Raw genomic sequence first — 21,206 nt, forward strand, 5'->3', positions numbered from 1 at the left:
TTTAATCATGCTGGATCATTGCGACGTCACAAATACTATCTCAAATCACTTATCAAAAACTCAACAAAAATATCTTCTCAATTTCTCTCTAATAGAGTAATCAGATGTTGGAACTCTTTACCCGCCAAAGTGTTTCCGGTGAAGCCCTCGTCAGCGGCTTTCAAAAATCGACTATTATCCTGTGATCTAAAACATTTTCTTGTCTTGAATTCAACTAATTACTAACTCGGTTTTTCCTTCATCTCCCAATTACTACAAATGTATGTCCCTGTTATATCTCCTAGTTTCATAGACATTTCACGTGTTAGTGGTTTTCTCCCCTTCGTTGAAATAAATAAATAAATAAATAAATAATGTCAGATAACTGAAATTCACGCGAGACGCAAGCAACAGCTTCAAGAAAATACAATGGTGCTTGGAGAGGGTGCGAAGAGAGTGCGAGAGAAAAGCGCGCTGAAAATCTCAGTTAGGAAAGCAAATCAAAAGAATAAAGACTTTAGGTTGAGGGAAAGAGATTAGATGAGAAGAAAAAAATGTGTAGAATTGATTGGAAAGTTTAAGCTGACAGGAAAGATAGAATTGACTGAAATTGATTTTGACTATTCAAAATTAGAGTTTCTACGTTTATACTGATTTATAGAAGAAACCGGAGAAATGAAGAATGAAGAACGACTGTTCTTTCCCATAGAAAAATAACAGAAAGATTAGACACAGAGAAAAGCAGCAGAAAAACTTCTCAAGGCCTTTTAGGAAAGATTGATAGAAAGGAACGAGCTTGTCGCTATTTTGGGCAAACGCGCTCTGCTGATACTGTGCGAAACAGAAAAGATTGGAAGTTAAAGAGAATGCAATTCAAATTTAGATGTCGTACGAGCTGGGCTTGAAATTTTTTTAGTTTTAGATAGTTTCGCCGGGGATAAGGAAAAATCGATACGTTTCGGTTCTTTCAAAATGAGAGAAAATACATGAGAAATAAGAATGTAAGAATAAAGGACCAGCTGCTCCTTTTCCGTTGGACATAGAAAGACAGTAGGAAGAATAGGCGCAGAAAATTGCCCCAGAAAAAATTCGACGGTCCTGATGGAGAGAGAGTGAGAGAGCAAGCGCGCACTGGGAAGCAATGAAAACGTCCCATTGAAGGGAGTGGAGGACTTGGAAGAGCTTTAAAAGAGCTTCTTGAAAGAATGAAGGCGCTTTGAAGCAAGAAAGTCTCTTGGAAAGTTGCTGAGCGGGAAATGTGCCTTTTGCGAAAATAGCATTTTTTGAAAAGAGAAAAGGACGGTTAGGAGCGCGAAATGAAAGCAGATACACTTTAGGTTAAGCGGAAAATAATTTTTAAAGCCAAGAAGAGAAAACGAAAAAGAAATAAATAAAAAATTATAGGCTTACACAAAACAATATGTTCGTAACTGTGAGAATTTGGATATAAGAAATCTTATTAGAAGTCATGGAAACATGAGCTTTTTTGAATAGAAAAAAAAGAAAGCGTCTCGAGAATGAGCAAAAAAGTAGAGAATGACAAAATCTATGGGGCTTCTGTCGACTAAGAATTGGATAAATAAAGCTCCATTGAAAAAAAGATTACATCCTTGGGAAATGAAAAAGGTCTTTTTGAAATAAAAAGACTGGTTTTTTCTACATCCGTCTCATGATAATATCTTTCCGAAAAAACAATCTGGTAAAAAATATATTTTGTACTAGTTTGCTATTACATTTTGCTATTCTGCTATTGTCGGACGACTAATTCGAAAAAAACTAATTCTCAAGGGACCTGTGTTATAATAATATATGTTGAGAACTCCGTGATTTTCAGTTGCAACAAATTATCTATTCTTGTTCCTTTCAGTTTTCTTCGAAGATATTAAGCATTCAAATAATACAATCAAACAGAATTAGAGACATTGACGGCTTATACTTCAACGTTACGACTACAGAAGCCGAACAACTTCATGCATGTTTCGGCACACTCAGCGACAACGGCGGCAACGAATCCGACTGGAAGACAGTACCAGCTGACTGTTGATGGTGTTGGGTCCTCCAACTGAAACGTCTCGTATCTGGAAAAATTCAGAACTGGATCAGTGTGATACTTTGAGTTCTCTTGTTAGACTCAGAACTAGAAGTTGCAATCAAAAAAGCTTTTGAACTATTTACAAGGTGGGGCAAAAGTCTGGTAACCAAAAGAAAACGTCATAAATTCTCAGAAAATCAGCTTCAAATTTTAACAGAACGTCATTAAAGAGATTTGTCTTTCTTTGTTTCTGGAAGCTCTATTTCTCATGGCGAGGCTCAACTTCTTCGGGTAGCATCTATGGTCGCACGGGTGTAGTCTGTGGGCAAATTGTCCTATTCAGCCGGCAAAATAGTTCAGAGAGCACCCAAAATCTTGTGAAAACAAACATCAGCAAATTCTTTACACGTTTGCTGCACGGAACTCCCCATTGGATTGTGATCTGACTCAACACAGGCCATCCTTTTTGAATACGTTTTTCAGTGTGAGGAGGTTCTACATCTTTTTGGGCAGTCTAATTTTGCGAACGTTCTGGCACGATGACTTAGACACCGTGATTTACCTTAGAAGTATTATTCCTGGGCCACTGGCTTGCTCACAAGGATATGCCAAAAACATCGTCCTCAAAATCAAGATATGAACATGAAACTTTGCAAATCTACTAATCAAAAGTTGGGAAAAGATATAAAAATATAATCAAAACATGATAAGTGTCAGCACGCGCCAGCTTGCGTCCAACTTTGGTTACAAGACTTTTGCCCCCCCCCCCTTTACATTATATTTGCACTACTTACGGAACGAGTTGTTGAGGAGCGACCAATCGTCCGTTCTCATCCGTTGTCTCCTCAATAATCGTCTCGTAGCGAGTCGCCTTCATAGTTCTTTGGAAAACTCAAAATGAAACTAAAGTTTGGGCTCGCCAGAGAAAACGAAGCGTGTTCTGTTCCCAAGTAACCACTTCCCACTTCACATGAAATCCCAGCAACGAAACTGACGTGGCGTGTACTAAAAACTCGTTAGAACGCAAACTGACATATTAAGGTGCTTTACCAATTTTAAACGTGTATAGTGGAACAGAAAGCAACACCAAAAATTCAAATATTTGTAACAGATCTGTACTAAATATCAGGGAAAAAAGGAGTGGGTTTATCACAAATAACCTGGAAGCTTGTTATTATAGACAGGAATGGTTCACGAAAATATAATAAAATGCGGAGGCGGTAAAAAGTTTTATAAAATTAAAAAGATCAGAAACTGAGTATAAAAACGATTGAAAAAGATTTTTTGAATTAGCGAATTGAATCTTATGCGTAAGCACAAACAGCTAAACGTGTATGTATAGCTTGTGGTTTGATCTACCTTCCATTTTTCTCCAAGGCGTTCTGTCGCTTTCCAAATCCATTCAGCGTTTTTACCTGGTGACGTTTCATTTTTGCTCACTTTTATTTCACTGACTTTAAGTGACATGATCTTCAATAATCACCTGCCATCCTTCTTAATAACAATAGAGTTCAAGGCTGGGCGTATCTCTAATATATTTTCAGTTTTTGTATATCTTGGTGCAAGGTTTGTGAACGGGATCGTACCACAAAGTGATTTGATTCGGAGTTGTTTAAATTTTTTTCCTTTTTTTTTCATTTTTCCGAATTATCCGGCTACACAACAAATTATTTGATCCTTTTTAAAGCATTTTTAAAGCATTTTGTAAAGCAATACTTAGTTGACTAACGGATGAAGACTTTGACATTTTACGAGTGGTTTGAAATAGATCCGCCTTCACGACTTTTAGCAACTGATCGAAATCCAACTCACTGGGAAGTTGTCATCTTTCAAACAGAACACCCCTGGGCGGAATTTTTCTAACCAACCGCAATTTGTAGGTTATGGCCGAACATGTCTTTTATATATATCCACCATTTGCATGTGAATATCGGGCATTTGAACATCAAACAGAAATGAAAATATAATCATGTTTCGGATGTTCAGTCGGGTAAGGAGCAAAAGAATCGTCATTTCTTCAAAACGGAGTGAGATAAAAATTAACAAATCTACGATCTAATAAACACTGAACAAAGCTCTCTAACAAAAAAAAAGTTCGGCCGTGTACATCTTTTCTAGAACCAGAAATCAAGCCTCAAAAACAGCCCTGCGAAAAAGGAAGAAACTTTCTGTTCAACCTAATACATGGCGGTCAGAAAGCGTTCTACTAGCACAATTATGACATGCTGAATCCGTAAAATTTATAGTGACACGGCCATCTTTTTTGGTCAATATCTGAAAAACTTCATACAAAATCGGCAATTTTGGCCTGAAATAAGCTCAAAATGAGGACCATTCTAGACGTTGTACTTCCACGGATCTTTGAACATGGCGGTCAGAAAGCGTTTCACTAGCACAATTATGACATGCTGAATCCGTAAAAATTTTAGTGACACGGCCATCTTTTTGTTCAATACTGGAAAAATTTCATCAAAAATTGGCAATTCTGACCTTAAACATGCTCAAAATGAGGACCATTCTAGACATAGTATTTTTATGTTACGAATAACGAACATCAGATTTTGCGTTAGTAAAAAAAAACAGTTTGAAGAGAAGAGTGATTGCAAACTGATCTCTTGAACAAGACTGGAAACTGTTCGAGCTTCACATTGATACTCTGACTATAATTATCTGTATTCTTTTTATGTGACAAATCTAAAACCTGTGAAGCTGAGTTCATAACTGTGAAAACATTTTTTTGGTTTCATTCTTGAAAAGTGAAACATCGAAACTAAACATTTTTCTGGTACAAGGAGATATGGAATAGAATCTCCGGTGTCTTTGCATAATGTTCATTTTCCGATTTGTTTAGGGAAAAATAACATTAAACTCGACGAAAATCAATGAAAAACAAGAAAACGAATACGGGAAATAGTAACACTGTCAGTTTACGGTAGTTTTCGCCAGTGGTTTCCTCCCGCAACACCATATTTTTGTACCAGAATAATACACTTCGCGTATCGATAGGAACAGCCTGTTTCCCGCACCTCTGCGGGTAGTGCGTCTTCGGCACAATTCAACCTATTTGTTTTACTGTTTGCCGCTTTGCTTCTCACTCTTCCTTTATAGGTCACGTCAAATTGTTTTCATTTTTAAGCTTTTCAAAATGTGAAGACAAACAGTGAGAGAAAGAGGCGTAACTTCATTCATAAGAATGGTTACGAAGATATTCAGCCCTGACAATAACAACTCTATACAAGAAAAACATATCTCGAGAGGTCAGATTGCTTTATTAGTGGTTAACGTATTAGTACAATATAATAAGTTACAATACATAAAAATGAGATAATTGCACGTAAAAGAGACAATTGAACAAGAAAAAACCGAAAAAAATACGATGGGAAGCTTTACGGTATTTGTATGAGTGAGATCTCAGTTCATTCCGACGTTTTCCAACTAATTTGTCTCCGTTCTGCAACGGTCTCTGCCGTTCTTAAGGAATTCTTCACACCATTCAATCATCTCGGTATCGTTCGAGTTTTTCATGAAATTTTCAAAATTCCATCCAAAATTGTTCTTCGGTTCGTAGTCGACATATTGCTGCCAATCTCCGGTAAGAATTGCAGGATGGAATCGTTGATTCAGGCTGCGTATGGTACTGTAATATGTAGTTTTTCTGGCCTATAATTTTCCAGGAATACCTACTCGAACAATCTGCGGACTTCGGAGCCATGGTTATGCTTCAACATATATCCACTTCCGATCAGAACAAAATGTCGTTTAGCCCGACTCACGGCCACATTGAGACGGCGGACGTCAGCGACAAATCCGAAATTTTCTGTAATTTTATCTTCATCTATGTATGCTTGAATTCGTGTTGCATGCATATTGTTATGATCTTGGGATGACCAGAGCACAATAACCAAACTCACTTTGTGGATTGTTCCGGACGGAAGTGAATATAACAATATCATATTCCTTCCCTTGGACACTGTCCACCGTTCCGATCTTCGTATTTTTGCAATCGATATTTTTTGTTTTCTCGTAGTACTCATCAATCATACTGCTCAACAATTCGACCTACAAATAAGGTAAATACTATAACTCAAAAGTTGAGATGATACCTGTGCTCTGTATGGAGAAATTAAGGCGATCTTATCGGGCTGGACACCCATATCGAGTAAATTTTTATAATGCTGCATGGCGTATGTGGCTTCTCCTGAAACTTGCAATAAACATATCGATCTCGATAATATAAAAATACCTTTGTTAATGTACGAATACTCCTCCTCGCCATCAAATACTATTATGACCCGTTGTTCATAAGTGGACACTCGTTCAGGATCCTTTTTCACCACACTTGTGTCGATGTGGACTATAGGGCTATATAATTTGAGACAAGGTTTTTCCGGTTTTGGGTTCAACTCATATCTGAAAGTTTACAGAATAGCAACCAACCCTACTATCACTAAACTTACACAAGTAACTTTTCATCCTTTGTGTAGCTTCGCAGAGCGCAGTCATAAAAGCATGTGTTCGACCAATGGGTAATTTCTTCGTGGCTTCGATACTGGGTGTTAAGCATCACCCAACTATAGTTTTCCTTCTTCAGCATGAGACGTTCCATTACTGATTGATTGGGCTTCACATATCTTCCACTAAAAATTTAAATTTCTCGGACTCCATGTAACAGATTCGAAAAAAATAAAAATCCTCAATTCGGTATCTCGGCACTATTAAGATACAATTCTCTCATTGGAAAAGGGCAAAAAATTCCAGTGAAATTTTAAAACAGATATTTGAAATAGTACATACAGTTTCATGTTAACAAATGCTGGAAGCTGCTTGGGGTCTCCTGCCAATACTAGCTTCTTCCCTTTCAATGTTGTTGGCCACTTCTGACATTCCAACACTTGAGAAGCTTCATCTGCAACGGATCACCGTTATAAAACATAAAACCAAAATTGAAGGAAATCCTTTTGATGAGAATTACGCAAATTTGTAAAGAATTGTAAAATCGTGGACTATTTGAAATTTGATATTTAAAAAAATTTTCGAAACAAATTTGAAAAAAGAATAATTCGAACAATAGACTGTCACAGATTTATGTTCTAAGGAATGGTGTGAACCAGGTATGGAGTTATGACGCCTGACCTACTTCATTGAAAAGCTGAGAAGATGTTATTTACGAATATGTGATGAGAATTTGCTGAACTGCGACCAGCCCGGAGGAATTTAGATCCAATACTTTACTGTTTCCCTCAATTTCAACAGAATTTTCAATAGTTTTTGATTGAATTTTATTTACTGTTTACACCAATCAAAATTTAAAGTTTTTAATAAAATTGAGGGAAGCAGTAGCAAATTTAAAGTTTTGGACCCGGCTGGTAGCCGTTTAGCAAATTCTGTTCGCACAATCGTGAATAAGTTTTTCTCAACTTTTCAGTCATGTAGGCAAAGTATGATAACGTAGATATCCTGGAAAACTCACCGATAACACACATGTCCGGTTTAAACGATTCGGACTCCATCACAACGTCAACAAACGAACTCTTGATTGTGGAAAATACAACTTTAACGTGTTTTAGGATCTCCTAAAGTCTATGATAAATAATCGTATAAATTAAATAGAACTCACATTTCCAGCTTCACTACAAACTGGTATCTCTAGACGACGACGGCGTTCCGAGTAATCTCCGTGAGCACCTTCTTCAAATTGCGCATCTTTCTGAAGACAAGATACCACTAAAAATTTCCAGAATACAAAAATGGACACCAGCTCAGTGCAAAAAACCGTAATTTTCCTAACGTAATTTTCCTAAAAAACCGTAATTTTCCTAATGCCTACAAATAAGAGGTGATAGTTGTTTTTTCAATTATGACAAAATATTTTTTATTAATTTTAATTTTGATTTGAAGCCAAACTTATAACTTACAAATTGGTGTACTGCATCCTTTGCTTGTTCTGACGCATCAATTAGAGCCAAGTACGTGTTTATATCCATGAGAGCTGAAAAAAGTAATAGAATCAAAACAGAGAATGATAAGTTACCATGTTCATGAACCTGAAATTCCTGTTCTCGTTCTTTGAGTAATTTTTCAGTCATCTCTTTCAAAATTTTCAGTGCTTCTTTGGTAGATGTTAAAACAACGACTCGCTTCTTTGCTCTCATGATTCGAAAGAGTAAATGGGCCAGCGTATACGTTTTTCCAGTTCCTGGCCCTCCTTGAATACAAACAAGAGGTCTATCTTCATTCATAGACATTCTTACAGCAATAAGCTGCGATTTATTTAAGTTCATCGGCGGTAGGACTCTGTCTATGAGATTCAAAAGCTTTTTTGCTTCCACTTGGAGGTTGTCGACAACATCTTGCAGCTTCAGTGACTCTGGAGCATCATCTATAGTCAGGTTATGGAGAGGAACATTTTCCCGGGAGTGGGGCTCCGGGGAATGTGCAGATTGCGGTCCGATTGTAGTATCCAAGTTGTTCTCTACGCGGATCGAATTATCCCCATTTTCCTTCTCCGAAGTAGATTGCAAGAAGAAACCTGAGTACAGATTCTGATTTTCTGTCATCTGGATACCTGCAAAATAATAGTAGTAGTTAATTAAAGCGGTAAAATGAGTTTCTTTTTCGTAGGAACAAATCTTTTCCAAGATAGAAAAGATGATAAGGATGAATAACCAAGATGATTTTTTCTTCTGGCTGACAATGGCTATGAAATATGAAGGAGGCGATAAAAAATTGAAAAATTGATTCCTAGCAAATATGAAAATCAGTAAGAACGTACATATCGAAAAAAGCTAACATAAATGTGATGTGTTGACCGAGCCCCGATTAATCAACCGATCGAATAAGAGTCCAAGTCAGTCTTATCAATCGAAAGTGTATCAAGAAAAAAAGATATTCACAAACTCTGATAATTGGGAATGCAGCTCCACTGCATATAACCATACTTGCGGACGGGCCCAAAGCGGGCCGTGGCGGGCCCAAAATGTCTTAAATTGTCATGTCCAAATATCCACTTCAATTTTCAAGAAACTCAATTTGCGAATCTCTCCAAATTTGTTTTTCATCAAATTCTCAACTTTCTAAATTCAGAAATTCCGAATTATCAAAATACTGAAAATCGTAACTTTTCAATTCTTGATGTTTTTACACTCAGAATTTTTGGAATTTGGAAATTAGAAGGCTTGAAAACCTTAGAATGTAAGAACTCAGAAATTTGAAATATCAAAAACTTAAACATTTGTATTTAAAACATCCTTCTGAATTATAAAATTTGAAAGTAACTTCAGAAATTCTGAGCGCGATTAACGAAAAATTAATTTAAAAAAATTTAATTTAAGAAAATTCAAAGACTCAAAAATTTGAAGAATTGTAAATTGGAAAATTCGACGGTCAAGTTTTTTCAGTGAGCCCAATAATAGCAACTAAATAGCTTGAAAAAAGGGGTCTCAAGGAATGAAAAAGCATTAATTTTTTAAACTATACATGAAGTTTAGTTGAAAAATGTTCTAATGTTTGCAAATGATACCATGTTTAGAAGCTACCATGTTTAGGGGCCATGTTTAGGGGCTTTTTTTAGGGGTTATAGTATACTCGTTTAAATTTCCACCAAATTCTCAACCGGTGTCTGAAAAGCTTCCCTCGTTAGAGTTATTCACATTAATGCCCTAGACAAACAGACGGACAAACACACAGACATATTTAAAATACTCCACAGTAGGAAGTGAAAATAATGAAATTTCACCGCAAAAATAGTCAAAATGTGCGGATTTTCACATCCAAGACCGACAATTCAGATTCGCGCTTTTTGAGTCGATGTTTGAATTGAAATCCGTTTTTTCTTAGCCAAAGTTTTTAATTTACGGTATGAATGTGATATTTTCGAGTGAAAATTATCATTTTCGTGCTCAAATTTAATTATGTTCAATTAAAATTTAACAGTTTTGACCGAAATATACCTTTTTTTCAAAAATGTTTACTTTTTTCGGCTAAAAATTTGAACAATGGTGTGTCGTATGGTTTGATGCATTGGGTGCATCGAAAAAACCACTGTGTTTGCGTAACTCGCACACCGTAGTTTCTTGTAAACTCGACGACTCATTGCTATTTTTTACATAATGTAAGGGATTTCAATCAAATTTGGTAATTTTTCAAGTTAATCTGCTTGAAAAAAACAAAAAGCAACGTTTTTGCAGGCAAAAATCAAAGGATCTATTAGCATTGAAATTAGGAAGCCACGACATGCTAGTCGGAAATGCCGAAAAATGCAGTTTTTTTGGCTGGAAATAGATGAAGTTCCGGAAAAAACTGGAAAAAACGGGAGAAGATGATGGTCCTGCGATCAAAACAGAAACATGAGGGGAAGGATGAGAAGCACAGTTTCGAGGCTATGGAAAATAAATTCAACAGGGAAAATTTTCTAGTATACGAAATCTAATTTCAATAAAATAAGTATTTTAAATTGAACATTTCAAGACAATTTTTAGTCAAAATGATATATTTTCGATCGGATGAAATGTGAAATTTCCGCCTTTTCACAAAACTCAGCTATTGTAAGTGAAAACTCTCCGAAAATGATTGTTAGAAAAAGAGCATCAAACTCTCAATTGGAAAATAGTGGCTATTTCGAGTATTTTGAGAACGGTGCTGAGAAACAAAAAAGGAGTTGGACATCGTCGCTAGTAATGACTAAGTCCAGAATATTAGAGACAGAAGAAGTTACGCGGGTTGGAAAATTGGCATTCTGAGAAAATCCTTAGAGTCGAGAAAATCTGCGAACGAGTTGGAGACGTTGGTGTTTGCCCAGGAGATAGAAGGATAATTAAAGTCAGGGCTGGCAAAAACAAACGCCGGCGGCGCGGCGGCGGAAAAACGGCGGCAAAATTTCGGCGTTTCGCCGGCTAGCCGGCTGCAGCCGGCGAACGGCGGCGCTGCCGGCGGCGTTTTTATGCGCACTACGGTAGATAAAAAGTTGTGCAGTCTGCATTTTTTCGTTAACGCACATTTCTTTATTGTTTTTTTGGCTTAATTTTAATCGTTTTTGCCAAAGTTGTCTCGTTTTATTTAAAAAAAGGAAGATTTTACAAAGGATTATGTAGCGAAAGTGGTGAAAGGAGAGATGGAAGTTGTTCGATTTCAGAAAGTGAGTAAAAATAGAACGTTTCACTGAAAAGAACAATTTTCAGGTTAATCTTGTCGTATCTGCAGAAACAGAAACACAGTAGGAACACTAGCCACTACTTTGAAAAACGTATACACTTCGAATCGACTGTCGCTGGAATCGAAATTTTTGGAAAATCTAATGTTAATCAAAGAGATGCCTTAAAATTGATTTATTAGTCTTCATCTAATTTCTGAAAAACTCGTGCTCCAAAAATCGATTTCTCAACATTTTTCACTTTCATTTCCAGTTTTCTCTGATTAAAAAAAATATTAGATTCTTATTCTTTTTTTTAATTCTCATATTTTGTTCATTTTGTTCTCTAACGTTAAAATATGCTTTTCCACAATAAACACTTTCTTGAAAAAAAATTATATTCGAACTTATTTGTAAAAACACAGTTGAACTAATTCGCGCACACACAGCATGAACGCCAGTGCCGCCGGCGCTGCCGGCGGCGCCGCGGCGCGGCTGTGTTTTGAAAACGCTGCGTTTCGCCGCCGTTTTTCGGCTGCGCTGTGAGACGGCGGAAAGCCGGCGGGCGCCGGCGTTTTCCCAGCCCTGATTAAAGTCACCAAGGAGAACACAAGACGTGAGGGGGAGAATGTTGTCCAAGTGTGTGATGAGGGCCTTAGATCTAATGGAGTTCAGGTTCGGTGGCCTATAGACAAGAAGGATGGGTCAAATTGGAAGAGGGGAGAAAAGGAGAAGAGAGAGCGCAGAGGATGCGGAGACTGTGCATGCAATAATTTCGGAGTGATGTAAGGGGTAATAGGTCGAGATATCGATTTGTGCAGGAGAGACACTGAGTGGGTTTTTAAAGAGGATGGCAACGCCACCTCCCTTGGAGTTAGGATGAATGGAGGGGTCACGATCAAAGCGGACTATAGCAATATTCCTGGAAGAGAAGACGGAGGATGGAAAAGAACCATCAAGAAAGGTTTCAGTCAAAGCTAGAAGGTGATGTGGAGAATCTATGAAAATATCGAGGAGAAGAAGAATTTTAGGCAATGTAGCGACGCCTCTTATATTGGCAACAAGACTATCAATATGGGTAAGAGAATTCCAACTGAGACTAGGAGAGGATGACAATGGGGTGGGTGATAAAGAGGAAGGATTCAAAAGCGACATTTTAGGCAAGGGTGAGACGAGTGACGGGGAAGGCAAAAAGACTAGAGGTAAAGTGTAAATGGGAATCTTGGGAAACCGGGCAGGCACCAACGTAAAAGGGCGAGGTTTGGCGTTGAGCTTGTAGGAGATGTCCACCATTATGTACTTCGTTTCTTTGGCTTTGAGGTTCTCGTCATAAACGAATTCCCTGGATGCGCAGAGTGTTTCGAGTTCAGGCCGGGCCAGGTCTCTTCTTACACCTAGTTTTGGGTCGATGGCGGAGATGTCCGGGTCCGTGAATCGGATTGTGTTGAAACCCTTGATGAAGTTGTCGCGTTCGGTCTCGTCTTCGCATTCCTTGTCGTACAAAATGTTCGCGTTTCGTTGTTTACTTTTTTGAGCTCCCTGAAAAGTTTTGAAATTCAGAAAAAAAACCAGAGTCTATAGAATCAATATTTGTGTCAAACATATGTATACGGACCATTTCGACAAGATTGGCTATCATCTTCCCTATAACCAGAAAATTTGCGTAGGTCCTGAAGATTCTTGGTTCAGAAAGTCCTAGAGTTTGCTCGAAGTTACCTAATAACAATTTCAGACAAAAACTTTCTAATATCGGCGGCAGTGATAAACATCAATGGGATACCTATCAATCCGAAAAATACAGTGAATATTCTTCCGGGATCAGTGGCAGGGGTAACATGGTCGTAACCTTAAACATGAGGATTTGAGCATAATTTTAGATTTAATTTTTTATTTGAGAAAGTTCCGAATCCCAGACCTGTAGAAGTGATCACAGTGAGCGCATAAAGAGTAGCTGCTGCAAACGTCCATCTAGTCGTCATCCCATCCTGTTCTCCGGTCCATAGTTGATTTGTATCTGTGAAACGATCGTCATACTCGTGAGCTTTTGATAATGATGCAAGCAGTGGTCTCATCCGACTCTCCACCGTCGCCGCGTCACTTCGATTTGAGGATAATGCAATTGTTTCGTTTATAATTTGGGAATAAATATCGAACACATGTTTCACTTTGGCCTGAAGGAAAAGCAACAATTTTAAAATGTTTTCTAGTTTGTTTTAATTTACTTTTTTGCCTTCCAGTTCATGATCCGCTTCGAGCCATATAATTACAGTAGCTCCCATAGCAATATACGATAGCAATAAAACGTTGAGACCAACGTGAGGGAGTAAGATTTTTAATAACTTAAAATAATTTTATTTTTAACTAATTCTTTAGTATTAGTTAACTCGAAACAAGGGAGGAAGACAATGTTCAGGTAGAGAGGAAACAAACGCAAGGTCAGAGAGGGGAAGTCTTAATTGCGGTTTTTGCACAACTTGAAAGATTCTTCCGACTTCCAACGAGCCCATCAGAAAATACTACGGGGATGTGATGGCCACAAGATTAGTATTGGCCGAGGAAGAGGCAGATGGCTAGTCAAATTAACCAGAATTGGAAATTTGATCCACTGGATCCGCTATGGATGGATTACACCAGTCAGGGATATGAATAAGAATGTAGTTCCGATAATATTTGAAAAAACAGCTAGCTTCCAAATAAAAATGAAAAAAGTAGTGGGAATGTTCGGGTGTGGCTGGTGTGTTGGCAATGTCAGATACTATGGTGACCGAAAAGGGAAGATGAAACTAAAAATGTTCTAGACACGGTATTTTGATACACAAAACCAAAGGCTGTCGCAAATAATTGTCTATGATATTCCTAAAACGTAGAAAAAATAGGGTTTTGGTGATTTTCTCATTCAATTGTCACCAGTGAAAACAGTCGGGTGAGTGTTGTTGCGGTAAAAGGGCGACTCATTAGGAGAGGAGATGCTGGTTCGAACTCCACTGTGGTAATTTTTTGTTGTTATTTTTGAAAGGAAATTTCGATTTTCAGTTTATTATCAAAAAACATGTTTTTTTGAAAATGTTCAAAATCTGTTTCATAGGATAGAGAAATGTTCTAAAACGAGTTTCACACCTGAGAACATCCTGGAAAACGAGTTTAAAAAGTTGAAACATGCGTTTTTGGGTCAATATTTATTCATAAAAACCTTTTTTGAGTCCATTTCTACTCCTTCTGAAAACGGGCCCATAATTTTGTTGAATCCGTTTTCAGCATGTTCAAAAGTACTATTCTGATTGAGCAAGTTCCGCAAAACTCCCCCTTTAAGTTTGAATGCTGAATAAATCAAGTAAATGCTAATTATAAATTGTTAGTAATTGGTTTTCCTCTCATTTTTAATTGACATATTTTTGACGGATGAGGCATCGTCATGAGTCTTTCGTTGTGAATCAACTAAGCCGGTGGTGGAGCGAAAACCATCGGGATCCGTGTTTGGTAGGTTAGTTTCAGTAGCCGCCTCAAAAGTTTATACTGCTTTTTTGGCTTTCTCCCTTTTTCATAGTGTTCTTTAATAACTTTCTCATAAGAATTAAACTTTTAAATATTCATTAAACCCAAACTATTTTTCGCTGCAGAATTTTTCCAGGAACCGTTCCACATCTCGACCAGTCATTGCGGTGCTCAGGAACTACCTGATTCAGGCCTTGGCATGGTTTAAACTTTTTACGATCTGTTTGAATTTGAATAGCATACCCAAAAATGTTTTTAAAAAATACATTCATGAAAATTTTTCACTTCTTTGGGAATGATATTAATGCATATATTTTTTAGTTCCAGATGTGCTTGAATTTTCTGTAATGCCGATTCGTTTCAAATCGATTTTCCCGCTACAGAAAACTCCTCTCTATTTGCGGATGTTTCGGACTGATAAATAGAAGTAAAGTATTTTATCGAAACAAGAAACATTGTTGACTGAAATCTGAAGAAATGAAAAAAGTTCAAAAGAACAAAAAGAAACAATTCAAAAGGAAAAGAGAAAAGTGGTATTTTAGTGATAAAATAGAAATGGAAAACCCTATAAGATCACAATGAGAAATGAGAAAGCTGGAAAAAGGATAGAGTGTAGTCGTCTGATCAAAGATGGAGTTATGCTGATCAATTTTTTAGACTAGAATTCACAACTTATAAGAGAAGAAAATAGCTTTGAAAAGGAAAAAAAAGTAGGGACAGAAGAAAATTTTTGGAGACCGCCAAGGAGATTTTAAGTTTCATGGATTCTTCTGTAGACAAAACTATCTATATGATTAATTGAATGACAAACTCTCAATTGGAAAAGAGTGGCTAATTTGAGTATTTTGAGAACGGTGGTGAGAAACAAAAAAATCTGATATCATAAGTGACAAACCCAAAAAAGAAAATCATTGTTAGAAGAAGAGCATCGGGTCACTGGATGACATTTTATGAGACAAACGAGACGGCGACATTGGCGTTTTCCCTCCGGAGACATCATCCATGTACTGAGCATACTGAAAAATTGACAATTTTTAGAAATAAAGTTGTGGACAAAAAAAACCGGCAAAAAAAACAATCGATATCACATTTGCGGGTGCAAAATGATGAATTTTCACAGCTAGAAGTTTTGAAAAGCCAAAAGAAAAACTCTTTTCCAATCAAAAACTGAACATTTTCAAACCCAAATTTTGAAATTAAATACCAATGAATTTACTGTTTACACCAAACTTTAGCATTTTGAACTCTGACTTACTTGTTCTGCTATTGAGAATTCGTTTTTCTGAAACGTTTTGCTTTTTTGAAACAAATCAGTGATGGACTGAGTAACTGTGTCCAAATACCCTAGAAATAATTTCACCACTTTTACACCCGATACTACTCCGTGCACATATTTCAAACCAAATTCAAAATGAATGCAAAAATAAAAACTAGTATAATCAATAAACCACAAGAAAGCAGAACGACGTTTTTCAAAAACTATATATTCAATCTCGTATTGTTTTACCATCTGTGGACCAACATTGTCTTCAATCCATCGCAACAAGTGAACATTGTAGGGAACATATGGCTGGCGAAGTAAGTGTTCTTGAACTTCAAGAAATCGTTTCAAATCTTCCAGAGTTATTCGATCTTTTGATGGTCTGAAAACCAAGGTTGTTTTTTTTTCTAGTCTTCCTAATCTTGCCTTGTCTTCTTCAAAGCGGCAATTATTCGCATTGCTTCTCGAATATCATCGCTCATATTTGCAAAACCACGACGAGCGCCACGAATCTTTCTTCCAAAGTAATGAAGTTTGGTGAATGTCCGTTTGAGAGTCGAGGAGCAGAGATCCAGTGAGGCAGTGATGACAGCTAATCCAATAATTACATATGATACGGCGAGCTGTAAGGTATTACAGTAAAAATTAAAAATCGACAAGTGGTTTTTTGCAAAACTACTACTCACTGCTAAATAATAATGCTGCTGAACTCGAATATTTCCTAGACCAATTGTGGTTATAGTGTTAAACGAGAAGAAAACGCCATGTATGAACGACCTAAAACAATGTTCTGAAAAATCCTCGGTCTCTAATTTCTCAACTCACCAGACCGGTCCCTTTTCAAATGTATTAAACAACAAACTTCCAACGCAACAATAGCCTATAATAAGCGTAAAATAACTGGCAATTGGAAGTTGTAGCCGATCTTCCTCGTCTTCGCATTCCTCATCGTCCAAACTGTTTGCATTTCGTTTTTTACTCTTTTTGAGTTCCCTGAAAAATTCGACAATTTTGAGATTACGACATCCTCACAAGGGTAAGAAACCATTGTCAGAAATGCCGTTTCAATTAACTTTAAGGCCTGGCGAAGTTGGAAATTTTTAATTGGACGTGGATTTGACATGAGTGTGTTCAGTCAAGGCGTGCTTTATTTGATTATAATTTTCGTTTAATGCTCAACTAAAAAAATACAAAAAATTTCATGTTGGGGCGCGATTTTTGGCAATGTCATTTGGACCTATTTTTCATTGAACAGGAAACAAATTTAAAACATACATAGAGTCTATAGAATCAACATCCGTATCGAACAAATGTGTACGGACCATTTCGACAAGATTGGCTATCATTTTCCACATAGCAAGAAGCTTGGCGTAGGTCCTGAAGATTCTTATTTTCAAATATTCTAGAGGTTTCCTAAAGTTACCGAATGACAATTTCAGACAAAAACTTCCCAATATCGGCGGCAGTGATAAACATCAATGGGATACCTATCAGTCCGAAAAATACAGTGAATATTCTTCCGGGATCAGTGGCAGGGGTAACATGGTCGTAACCTTAAACATGAGGATTTGAGCATAATTTTAAATTTAATTTTTTATTTAAGAAAGTTCTGAATTCCAGACCTGTAGAAGTGATCACAGTGAGCGCATAAAGAGTAGCTGCTGCAAACGTCCATCTAGTCGTCATCCCATCCTGTTCTCCGGTCCATAGTTGATTAGTATCTGTGAAACGATCGTCATACTCGTGAGCTTTTGATAATGATGCAAGCAGTGGTCTCATCCGACTCTCCACCGTCGCCGCGTCACTTCGATTTGAGGATAATGCAATTGTTTCGTTTATAATTTGGGAATAAATATCGAACACATGTTTCACTTTGGCCTGAAAAAATTCAATGAATTTAACGTTATTCTAGTTACAGTTCCAGTCAGTAATATATGCAACAGCGTGCTTTCAGTTGATTTTGACTATTTTCAGGAGCCTGGAGCTCGGCTGTCAAGTGTCCGATCATTTCGAAAGTATTGGAGATTATAATATAGACCTAGGTTCAAAATTTAAATTTACAGAGTTTTTCGACAATTCCTAGCTTTTGAGTTGTTTACCCAATTTTAGAGGACATTTTATTTTTTTTTCCCGTTCTTAGTAGTGAAAACGGTAGAAAACAGGCGTCATCGAGATAACAATTAACTGAAAAACTAGGAATTTTCGAAAAATTCTGTAAATTCAGAGTTTTCAATCTAGGTCTGTTTCAAAGCCTATTACTTTCAAAGAGAAACACTTGACAACCAAGCTTCAGCGTCTTGAAAATGGTCAATATCAACTGAAAACCCTTTTTTGCATTTATTATGACCATTTCTGTTACTGTATTTTTACTTTTCTGCCTTCCAGTTCATGATCCGCTTCGAGCCATATAAATACAGTAGCTCCCATAGCAATATACGATAGCAATAAAACGTTGAGACCGACGTGAGGAAGTAGGATTTTTAATAGCTGAAAATAATTTTATTTTTAAACAATTCTTTGCTCCTTTCAAAATAATAATCACTTTCAAAATCCTCCTCCATATCGGCACCCGCACCACTATCGGTTGTTCCGGAACATCTTCGATGCCTTCTCTCCGGTTATACTCTTCCCATTTCACACGACCAATGTTCTCTGTAAGTAAAAAAAGGGTAAATTAGGTTTTGAAGAAAAAAGGGGCCCCCAGTGGTGTGTCTCTGATTACAAACAATTCATTCCCATTCTATACGGCTAATATGATTTGGTCCTTTTTTGTTAGAATAGGGTGGGGGTTTTTTTTCTATTTCTGGACTTTTTACTGAACAAGAATCAATGATTCTTTATTATAATCTGGAAAATGGACCATGAATTTTGTATAGACAATCGTTCCCATTGTCTCTCTAGGAAGCACTTACCTCGAAACAAGGGAGGAAGACAATTTTCAGGTAGAGAGGAAACAAACGCAAGGTCAGAGAGGGGAAGTCTTAATTGCGGTTTTTGGACAACTTGAAAGATTCTTCCGACTCCCAACGAGCCCATCAGAAAATACTACGGGGATATGATGGCCACAACTTTAGTATTGGCCGAGGAAGAGACAGATGGCTAGCCAAATTAACCCGAATTGGACATTTGATCCACTAGATCCGCTATGGATGGATTACACCAGTCAGGGATGTGAATATAGTTCCCAGAATATTGAAAAAAACCGCTAGCTACTTTTTCAAATAAAAATAAAAATCCTTTGAGGGATATCAAATGTTTCAAAAACCGTGGCAAAAGTAGTGGGAATGTTTGGGGTGTCGATGGTGTGTTGGCAATTGCAGATATCCGGCGACCGAGAAGGGGCCAACAAGAAAGGAAATACGAAACGCGAGAAGAGGTTGCGACACCGATCTCCCCCCTCATTTAAAACATTTTCCTCAACTAGTTTTGGTTTTGTGAGACCCAAGACACCACCAAATCTCTTTTTTCTTTCATTTAGATTGTCCCACACAAAAAACTTGAGAATTGAGATAGGAGGAAGTTGTATACTAAAGCAACGAGTCTTTTTTAGAATTTTCAAAGAATTTCAGTTTCATAGTACCGGATTCAGTACCGGTCCGTATCACAAAAACGTATTAATTGTTGGTTTTCGGCCATTTTTTCCATTTTCAGGAATCTGGAGCTCGGCTGTCAAGTTTAAAATCAGTTCGAAAATTTCGAAGCGTGTATGACATTCACAAAATTCTTTAATTTATATAATTTTTCGAAAATTCTCACATTAGTTTTCAGGTGTTTGACGATTTTCGAAAGATACCAGCTTTTTCATGTTGTCTGTACAAAAACGGTCTGAGAAGTTTTTTTCAGAAATAGGAAATCAGCTAAACACTAGAGGATTTGAAGAATTCTGTGAATGCAAAATTTTTGATCTAGGTCCTTTTTACACCCTCCACTGTTTTCAAAGCTCCAGACTCCTGAAAATGGACAATAAGGCCGAAAACCAACAATAAATACGTTTTTGTGATTTTGACCGGTACTGTATGTGTCTATCGCTACCAGAAAACTTTTATGAATACCTGATATTAGGACAACTTTTTCAATGAGTTTTTTGAAAATTTTCAATTTCTCAATGACTCCCCTCAATACTCAAATATTTTGTTTCTTCCTTATCTACATCAATGATCGCTGCGACAAAAAGTCAAAAAAAAGCTTTTGGAATTTTTCTTGCTCTCCGGTTTTCATGACACTCATAAAACGGGCTCTTTTCTTTCCACCATCGAACTTTTATGCTTTGATTCCTCTACAATGAAGCCCGAAAATTCCTCCCATCCGTCCCCCTGGAATTTCGTTCTTCTTTGTAACCACCACTTCTCTTCTACCTGAAGCTTTTACACACACAAACAAATAAATTTTTTTGCCAAAGGTTGAGTGATAGCTCGTCGTAGAGACAGATCGGGTAAGTAGAAGTACCACCGGATGGGATGGGATAGGAAAAGAGGGAGAGAAAGGGACTAATGACGCGATGAAAAGATGAATAACATGGCAGGAAGTGAGAAAATGAGTGAATTGATGGTGGTTTAATTGTTTCTCATTGATGATGGACCACCAAGATCAAAGACGACTAATTGTCAGGGTGTGTAATGTGGGATCTATCTAAAAAGATCTTTCACAGCTTTCAAATCTAGAAAAATATTAAGAAACTCACCGTCATATGCAAATGCGAATTGATGAGATCTCACTGTATTATGTCGACTTAAAGCAGCCGAATTTCGATTGCTCGGTGGTTTACTTGGGGGTCTACTTGGCGGCCTACTAGGAGGCTTACGGTAGTGATAATATGGTATGAATGGGTCACCAACTCCGACTGTAGCCGATGTGATGGACGGCCGCGGTTGAGCTGTGGCCGAGCTCTTCCGGCGTCCGGTAGCAAATAATGGGGGATTATCATGGAGATGTGCAAGTGTAAGTCGTCGAAATGAGTATGCTCCAGATGAACCCATCGGATGAACACCACGGGTGAATACACATAGAGGATTGTGAGGCTTTCTCTCTGAGGAGCCTGGAGCTGGCGCTGGAGGATGCGCTCTATTGGTTCTATGGGAGGGCTTTTCTTTTCGCACCTTCGTGTCTCGTAATACTCCCACCTCCCGCCAGGAGCCACGTTCATCATGTCTGAGCACCGCTTACAAACAGCTGTGTGTTTGTGAGAAGTGAGATCGTGTGTGTGTATGTGCTCCACAATATCATCGGTATGTCACACTTGGCTCCGCCCTATCACTTTTGGTATACGATGATTGTTATTATGTTCGGTTTTTGTTCTCATCAACAAGTTGAACCAG

The 21,206-nt window shown here is 37.5% G+C and overlaps 4 protein-coding genes across 4 annotated transcripts; all 4 read right to left on the reverse strand.

Annotated features, from left to right (window-relative positions):
• Positions 1-1,909: 1,909 nt before the first annotated feature.
• On the reverse strand, positions 1,910-2,888 carry CBG27817 (the record flags this gene model as incomplete). Its single annotated transcript, XM_045239991.1, has 2 exons — positions 1,910-2,057; positions 2,806-2,888. 2 exons carry the CDS (start codon positions 2,886-2,888, stop codon positions 1,910-1,912), a joined length of 231 nt encoding a protein of 76 aa, XP_045099888.1.
• Positions 2,889-5,446: 2,558 nt separating this feature from the next.
• Positions 5,447-8,568, reverse strand: CBG16740 (the record flags this gene model as incomplete). Its single annotated transcript, XM_002645029.2, has 11 exons — positions 5,447-5,648; positions 5,696-5,828; positions 5,923-6,070; positions 6,115-6,209; positions 6,255-6,421; positions 6,469-6,648; positions 6,806-6,917; positions 7,482-7,584; positions 7,629-7,718; positions 7,927-8,000; positions 8,043-8,568. The coding sequence occupies 11 exons, from the start codon at positions 8,566-8,568 to the stop codon at positions 5,447-5,449; spliced, it is 1,830 nt and encodes a 609-aa protein (XP_002645075.2).
• Positions 8,569-12,850: 4,282 nt separating this feature from the next.
• Positions 12,851-13,417, reverse strand: Cbr-twk-17 (the record flags this gene model as incomplete). Its single annotated transcript, XM_002645030.2, has 3 exons — positions 12,851-12,984; positions 13,054-13,309; positions 13,361-13,417. 3 exons carry the CDS (start codon positions 13,415-13,417, stop codon positions 12,851-12,853), a joined length of 447 nt encoding a protein of 148 aa, XP_002645076.2.
• A 2,890-nt stretch (positions 13,418-16,307) lies between these two features.
• Positions 16,308-20,867, reverse strand: CBG16742 (the record flags this gene model as incomplete). Its single annotated transcript, XM_045239993.1, has 9 exons — positions 16,308-16,514; positions 16,578-16,668; positions 16,717-16,884; positions 17,167-17,268; positions 17,315-17,444; positions 17,514-17,769; positions 18,262-18,378; positions 18,434-18,543; positions 20,573-20,867. The coding sequence occupies 9 exons, from the start codon at positions 20,865-20,867 to the stop codon at positions 16,308-16,310; spliced, it is 1,476 nt and encodes a 491-aa protein (XP_045096052.1).
• Positions 20,868-21,206: the final 339 nt, after the last annotated feature.

Source organism: Caenorhabditis briggsae (assembly GCF_000004555.2).
Source record: "Caenorhabditis briggsae complete genome, chrX, whole genome shotgun sequence".
In the NCBI taxonomy this organism is placed as follows: Eukaryota; Metazoa; Nematoda; class Chromadorea; order Rhabditida; family Rhabditidae; genus Caenorhabditis; species Caenorhabditis briggsae.